The 7,061-nt window shown below is 36.4% G+C and overlaps 1 protein-coding gene across 1 annotated transcript; it reads left to right on the top strand.

Moving 5' to 3' along the window:
- The first annotated feature begins 245 nt into the window (after positions 1 to 245).
- Positions 246 to 5,225, top strand: LOC127087427 (NADP-dependent malic enzyme). The gene is made up of 18 exons (XM_051028321.1): positions 246 to 509; positions 724 to 989; positions 1,900 to 2,095; positions 2,184 to 2,335; positions 2,430 to 2,535; positions 2,633 to 2,698; positions 2,783 to 2,950; positions 3,058 to 3,141; positions 3,248 to 3,346; positions 3,445 to 3,492; positions 3,585 to 3,638; positions 3,720 to 3,818; positions 3,921 to 4,010; positions 4,101 to 4,178; positions 4,279 to 4,353; positions 4,454 to 4,544; positions 4,655 to 4,783; positions 4,873 to 5,225. Exons 1-18 carry the CDS (start codon positions 480 to 482, stop codon positions 4,959 to 4,961), a joined length of 1,920 nt encoding a protein of 639 aa, XP_050884278.1. The 5' UTR covers positions 246 to 479; the 3' UTR covers positions 4,962 to 5,225.
- Positions 5,226 to 7,061: the final 1,836 nt, after the last annotated feature.

Here is a 7,061-nt window from a genome sequence, read left to right as displayed (position 1 = left end):
GACCAAATCCATACTTGCACAGATTATGACTAGTCTCAAAACAAAACTCACTATATATTAAAAAACAAATCAAATATTTTCTCAAAACAAAGAAAAGCAACACGTATTTTGGACTCACTTGCAATTTTTTATTTTATTGATAATATTGATTGATTGCATAGTTTTGTTTTTATTAAAAAAAAGAGAAATAGTTTTCGGAAAAAACGAAGGGTAATTTGGTAAAGATAAAGACGATGGGAAATTGAGTTCGTTCATGGTACTTGTTCAAACAAGTTGCGAGTTTCAACCTTTTTAAGGTGACCTTACGGAACATGTTTTGATTCATTGTTCCATTTCCAACAACACAATCAATCTCTCTCTCTTGTTGTGTTACACAGAAATTCCAAACTCACTTTAGAATAGGAGAGAGAGAGTGACAGAGAAAAACCTTACTTACTTCCCTTAACTCTCTCTCTCTCTCTCTGATACAGCAAAGCATCATGATCTCCTCAACCAGATGCAACTTCCTGGTAATCTACTTTCTCCAAATCACAAAAATGTCTTTTTTTCTTGTTGGAAATTATGTATAACCGAAATCTTGAATCTGCAAAAATGATTCAGTTTCTGGGTTGTTTGCATTTCAGCTGCAAATTTAAAAAAAAAATATTTTTTTGTGAAATTTAATTAGATTAGGTGATTTATTCATCTGGGTTTTGTTATTAATGCGTAATTTATTGTGAGCAGGGTAACTCGGGATTAGGTGGGTGTGGTAATGTCTGTGGTGGACAGAGAAGAGGTTCTGGACCTTGGAGGGTGAGCTGTATGTCACCAAGCAATGACAGAAATGGGAGCGTTGTTATGGAGACACCTTTGAAAGAAATTAAGAATGAGCCAGTGGTGGAAGATGTTGACAATAACCCGATCTCCGGTGGCGGTCCTCGCGATGTTTACGGCGAGGATAAGGCCACTGAGGATCATTCTGTTACTCCTTGGAGTGTTTCTGTTGCTAGGTGAGAGTTACAGTTCTGATCTTTTGTTTTTGCTACTTGTTGTTTTTCTTGATTTTGATCATATCTTAGGTTTCTTATGTTTTGATTCTTTGTTAGTTAGATTCATGTTAGATCCTTGTCTGTTGTGTTGTCTATGTCAGCATCCCCTCAATTGGAATACTTGAAAATTGATTGAATTCTTATGATTGAAGCATAGATCTTGAATATGTTAACTCTGTAATACCGACACCTCTGGAAAAAACCCTCTGAAAAAAGTGCCTGTATCAGTGTTGGTGGCTGAAACCGATATAAACACTTGGGATTACGTTAAAATTATTCATTTTTTGAATTATTACTGGCGTCGACGTATCAGTATCAGTGTCGAGTTTCCGGTGTCTGTGATTCACAGGTTGTTGATTTGATGTCATGTCATGAGTGTGGTTTTGTTCAGGGTTTTAAAAAAGCGGTCGCGTCGCGCTAGCGTACAGGTTTTCGCGATTTTGGTCGGTACAGGTTTCGTGACACTGATTGCGGTTGTCGCGATTTTGGTCGGTATAGGTTTCGTGACACTGATTGCGGTTGTCGCGGTGTGAATTAACCACAGTTTGTTCTTTAATATAGAACACGGTGATGACGGTATCGGTATCGGCATTTGCCAAAACCGTTTTGTCGCGGCTGTTTTTGCGGTCGCTGACCGTTTTTCAAAACCCCGGTTTTGTTCACCTAATTTATATCATCAAACTTGCTTTTGTTCCTTTCTGTGGTATATAAATCCAACTTTTGCATCTGTGTATCGAGCGCTTTAACGAGTTTACTTTTCAACAGATTGAATCATTTGTAATTTGAGTAGCTTCTTTGAACAAAAGAGTTCTGAATGTTTATGTCTATGATCCTTGATGTTGTTACTTATTGGTTGTTTCTTGCTTCTTAGTGGTTACACGTTGTTGCGAGATCCGCACTTCAACAAAGGGTTGGCATTCACTGAAAAAGAGAGGGATGCTCACTACTTGCGCGGTCTTCTTCCCCCAACAACTATTCCTCAAGAAACTCAGGTGAAGAAAATGATCCAGCACATACGCCAATATCAAGTTCCGTTGCAGCGATACACGGCAATGATGGATCTTCAGGTGTGTCCTCGTGAAAAGTTTCGCGGACTTTGGTTTTTTGTTCATTCATTACTTTGTTTATAACTTTGAAACTCGTCTTGAATTGCAGGAAAGAAACGAACGTCTGTTTTACAAGCTTCTGATTGAACACGTTGAAGAATTACTTCCGATTGTGTATACTCCAACTGTTGGTGAGGCTTGCCAGAAATACGGAGACATTTTTATGCGTCCACAGGGTCTTTATATAAGTTTGAACGAGAAGTAAGTTTAACCGCGATTGCTCGTTTATCTTCCTAGATTTTTTTTGTTAGTATTCACCTTTGATTGAATGTTTAATTCATTGTTTAAACTATAGAGGGAGGATTCTTGAAGTGCTGAGAAATTGGCCGGAGAAGAACATTCAAGTCATAGTCGTAACCGATGGAGAACGGATCTTAGGTCTTGGTGATCTAGGTTGTCAGGTAAATTCCATTATGTATGCTCACATTATTAGTTTATGATAATTAAATTGACTCACAAAATCTGATGTTGTAATCTCGATGTATGCCGTTTTCTCAGGGGATGGGAATACCGGTGGGAAAACTTTCTTTATATACGGCACTTGGAGGAGTTCGTCCTTCAGCTGTAAGTATTTCAGCTACGATGTTCCTTGTTAACACGTAAATAATGCGTACCATAGAATTGCAATGACCTTATACTTTGCTACAGTGCCTGCCTATAACGATTGATGTTGGGACAAACAATGAGAAGCTGCTCAATGATGAATTATATATCGGGCTAAAGCGAAGACGAGCAACCGGGCAAGAATATTCTGAACTCATACACGAGTTTATGACTGCAGTCAAGCAAACTTACGGCGAAAAAGTCCTAATTCAGGTATCAAGCAATGTGATAAAGCACAATTTATTTCTTCGCTTAAATGGTTGCAGTCCTTACTGATTCCAACTTTCTTGTTTTATGTATCTGTTGTTTGACATAATTAGTTTGAAGACTTTGCGAACCACAATGCTTTTGATTTGCTTGAAAAATATAGATCAACACATCTGGTTTTCAACGATGATATTCAGGTAATAAACACCTATATATTAGATATTGAATTCATGTATTTTTTTTATAATAATGCTCGAAACTCGCATCATGATTGTCTCTGACGTTGTATCTACTTTGTTCCAGGGAACTGCATCAGTTGTTCTTGCTGGCTTAGTTGCAGCTTTGAAATTGGTTGGTGGAAACTTAGCTGACCACAGATTCTTATTCCTCGGTGCTGGAGAGGTATGTCGGTTTCATCATTGTTTCTCAGACGAGCATTCTTTCGAACTGCTACATCCATTTACACTTTTTGGCTTAATCTTTTTGTCTGGTGGTTGCAGGCTGGCACCGGAATCGCAGAACTCATTGCTCTTGAAATATCTAAACAGGTTGGTAGCTACTTCCAAGGCGGTGAGAATATTGTGATGTGAGTATTGCATGAATAATTTAGATTTATCGAGAAACTGCCGTTATTATGCAGACAAATGGTCCGTTGGAGGAAATTCGCAAGAATATTTGGTTGGTGGACTCGAAGGTTAGTAAAACCTAAGTCAGTTCCGCGTTTATAAAATTGATTATCGTCCTCCTTATTAATCCTCTATTCTTACTTTTTCAGGGATTGATTGTTAAATCCCGAAAAGAATCACTCCAACATTTCAAGAAGCCGTGGGCTCATGAACACGAACCTGTTACAAGCCTTCTCGATGCTGTTAACGTATGATGATAAATCTTCCGTTTTTTTACACCTAGACACATTCATATAATATAAACAACAGAAGTTTCGAATTTTCTGACATTTTCAATGTCATCTTTTCAGCAAATTAAGCCAACAGTGCTTATCGGAACATCGGGACAAGGAAAAACTTTTACCAAAGAGGTGGTTGAGGCGATGGCTTCTCTTAATGAGGTACGGTTCCGTGTCAATCAATTCATCTACCTAGCTAGTAAGTAACTCCATCGCAACTTCGTGTCTGAATTTGTTTGATAATACTTGTAGAAACCGATTATTCTGGCTCTTTCCAACCCAACATCACAGTCAGAATGTACTGCTGAAGAAGCTTACTTGTGGAGCAGGGTAATAAGAACGACTTGTATTTTGCATTGAAATTTAAGCTTATTCTTGGATCAACGCTGACCATTCTGTTTTCCTTTCTTCCCTCGTCCACGAAAATCAGGGAAGTGCGATATTTGCAAGTGGGAGCCCATTTCCGCCATTTGAATACAAGGGGAAAGTGTTTGTGCCTGGCCAGGTCTAACCCCGAGATTCTCCGTTCCTTATTTTAGATTCATTGAATAACTGATGTATACTGATGTATATGATAGACTAATTTGGATACTTTTGTTCTTCAGTCGAATAATGCGTACATATTCCCTGGGTTCGGCCTAGGTTTAATAATGTCCGGGACCATTCGCGTGCACGACGATCTTCTTCTCGCTGCATGTAAGTTCACAAAAGCTTTACTTAAAATATTCACTGTAATGCACATAGAATCAATCAATACCTACATTTTATAAGCAAAATGGAGTAATAGAATTCATTCATGTAAACAGCTGAGGCATTGGCTGAACAAGTAACAGAAGAAAACTTTGAGAAGGGTCTGATATTTCCACCATTCACAAACATCAGAAAGATTTCAGCTCACATTGCTGCCAAAGTTGCTGCTAAGGCTTATGAGCTTGGTGAGCTCTTGGATAAACATCTTAATTATAAGCGCTCATGGTATAATCACTTATCATAATAACTTTGTTTGTTGTGTTCTTGTTAATAGGTTTGGCGACTCGACTTCCTCAGCCGAAAGATTTGGAGAAGTTTGCAGAGAGTTGTATGTACACTCCGGCTTACAGAACCTACCGGTGAAGTGACAAAAGACAATAATACCCCATTTTCATGAAATTATTTTACTGTCAATTTTTTATTTATTTATATTTTATTTTTCTGTTTTTGTTTTTATAAGTAATAATTGAATTGGGTGGGTTAGGAAGGAAATTAGGAAGGTGTAGTTGTAGTTAAACTACTAAGGGTAGATTGAAAGTTTATGTTAATGATCTATATATACATATTTTTTCTAGTTTCTGTGTGACAGTATTTAAAATTAGAAATGGAACCATTTTTAAAAAGTCACTTGCATATTTTAATGGAATTTATGTTCATTTAATAATCAAGTAGTTTAGGGACTTGTAGAATAATTAAATGTTGTATAAATATTTTGAATAGTCAAATTGAATTTAATAATATTTAATGGACGGTGAGATGAGTCATTTATGCGTGAGGAATTGTACATACCTGTCCTTCATTGAGTCTGAGTACTAAATTGTACTTGTGAATTCAATTTTAAAAAGAAAAGAAAAAAAGATGACCATTTAGTAACCATTTATGACTAAATGCAGGGTTTGTTAATGTTTGACGCACTTGAATATGATTGCTTCAAATGTAAATTATGTGTAAAAAAAATTAGTTAAGATGGAGTCGTAAATGAGAACCCATGGTGTACCACAATCTTGTAATGAAAAAAAATACACAAGTTGCAAATTCTAAAATAGGCCCAAAAACCTTTGTCCACAACTAGCTGATAATGGTTTGACCGTTTGAGTTCGATTTGTACCCATCAATTTACATTCCAAATGGTTTGAGTTCGATTTGTTCCCAGCAACTTACTAAACCTGGCAATTGGAATGATCGAAGAATTTGTTTTAAAATATCATTAGCTTTTCCCCAATGTATGATTGACGAATTTATTTCAAAATAGCAGTAGCCTTTTCATCAGTGTTAGAAACATCTTAAGCATACTTCAATAATTTCATATTGCATTCGATTATGTCGAATACAATTTACATCAATTTAGTTGACTACCGTATCAGTTTTTAAAACAATGAATTACTACTTGTAACACCCAATCTAAATCATGTTTTCTAAACTTCTTATTCCAATGTTTTTCTTCAACTCATCGAATCTGATTTTCTTCAGTGACTTGGTGAGTATGTAACTAGTTGCAATTTTGATTTGCAGTGCTCCAGTTCAAGTTTTCATTTATTTACTTGATCTTTAAGAAAATGATACATCCTCTCTATGTTTTTACTTCTTCCTTGTCACATAGGGTAATTTGGCAGGTCGATAGATGACTTGTTATTTACAAACAACTTCATTTTCTTAGGTTCCATGATCTTGAACTTTTCAAATAACATTTTTATCCATAATGTTTGGCATGCTGCATAAGGTGAAAATATATAGTCAGCCTCACATGCGGATAATACTACAATGTTTTGCTTTCTTGAGCTCCAAGAAATTGGAGCACCTCCAATCATGAAAATGTAATCCGCAGTACTCTTCTTCTCATCTTGATCTCCATTGAAGTCTGAGTCAGTGTAACCATGTATCTCTGCATTTGTGTTGGTGTTCTTTTGCCTTGGCAATACACCATGATCACTTGTGCCCTTTATATATCTTAACACTCTCTTGACTGCAGTTAGATGACATTCTTGAGGTTTCTCCATGAATCTACTCAACAATCCAACACTTTGGCAAATGTCGAGCCTGGTGTTGCATATATATCTTAAGGATCCAATGATTTGCTTGTACACAGTTTCATTTACAAACTCATCATCTGTATCCTTTCTCAATTTTCTCCTATCTTCAATGGTGTGATTGTTTCATTGCATTTGTAAATCTTCCACATACAAACATAGAATGATTATACTGTCCCTACTTGCATTGTTGACATATACTTCATGCTTTGAGATGCATTTGGTGAACCCTGCCTTGATTAACAAACCACCCATTCTCTTGTTCCAAGCTCTATGAATTTGCTTCAAACCATACAATGCTTTCATTAACTTGTACAATTTAAACTCTTATCCTTTAATCTCAAAATCAAATGGTTGGCTAACATAAACCTCTTCATCCAATGGTCCATTTAGAAATGCCAACTTTACATCCAATTGATATATCTTCCATCCTCTG

Source organism: Lathyrus oleraceus, chromosome 5 (genome assembly GCF_024323335.1).
Source record: "Lathyrus oleraceus cultivar Zhongwan6 chromosome 5, CAAS_Psat_ZW6_1.0, whole genome shotgun sequence".
In the NCBI taxonomy this organism is placed as follows: Eukaryota; Viridiplantae; Streptophyta; class Magnoliopsida; order Fabales; family Fabaceae; genus Lathyrus; species Lathyrus oleraceus.
The sequence above is the reverse complement of the archived record's forward strand: the minus strand, read 5'-3'. Positions and strand labels throughout refer to the sequence as shown.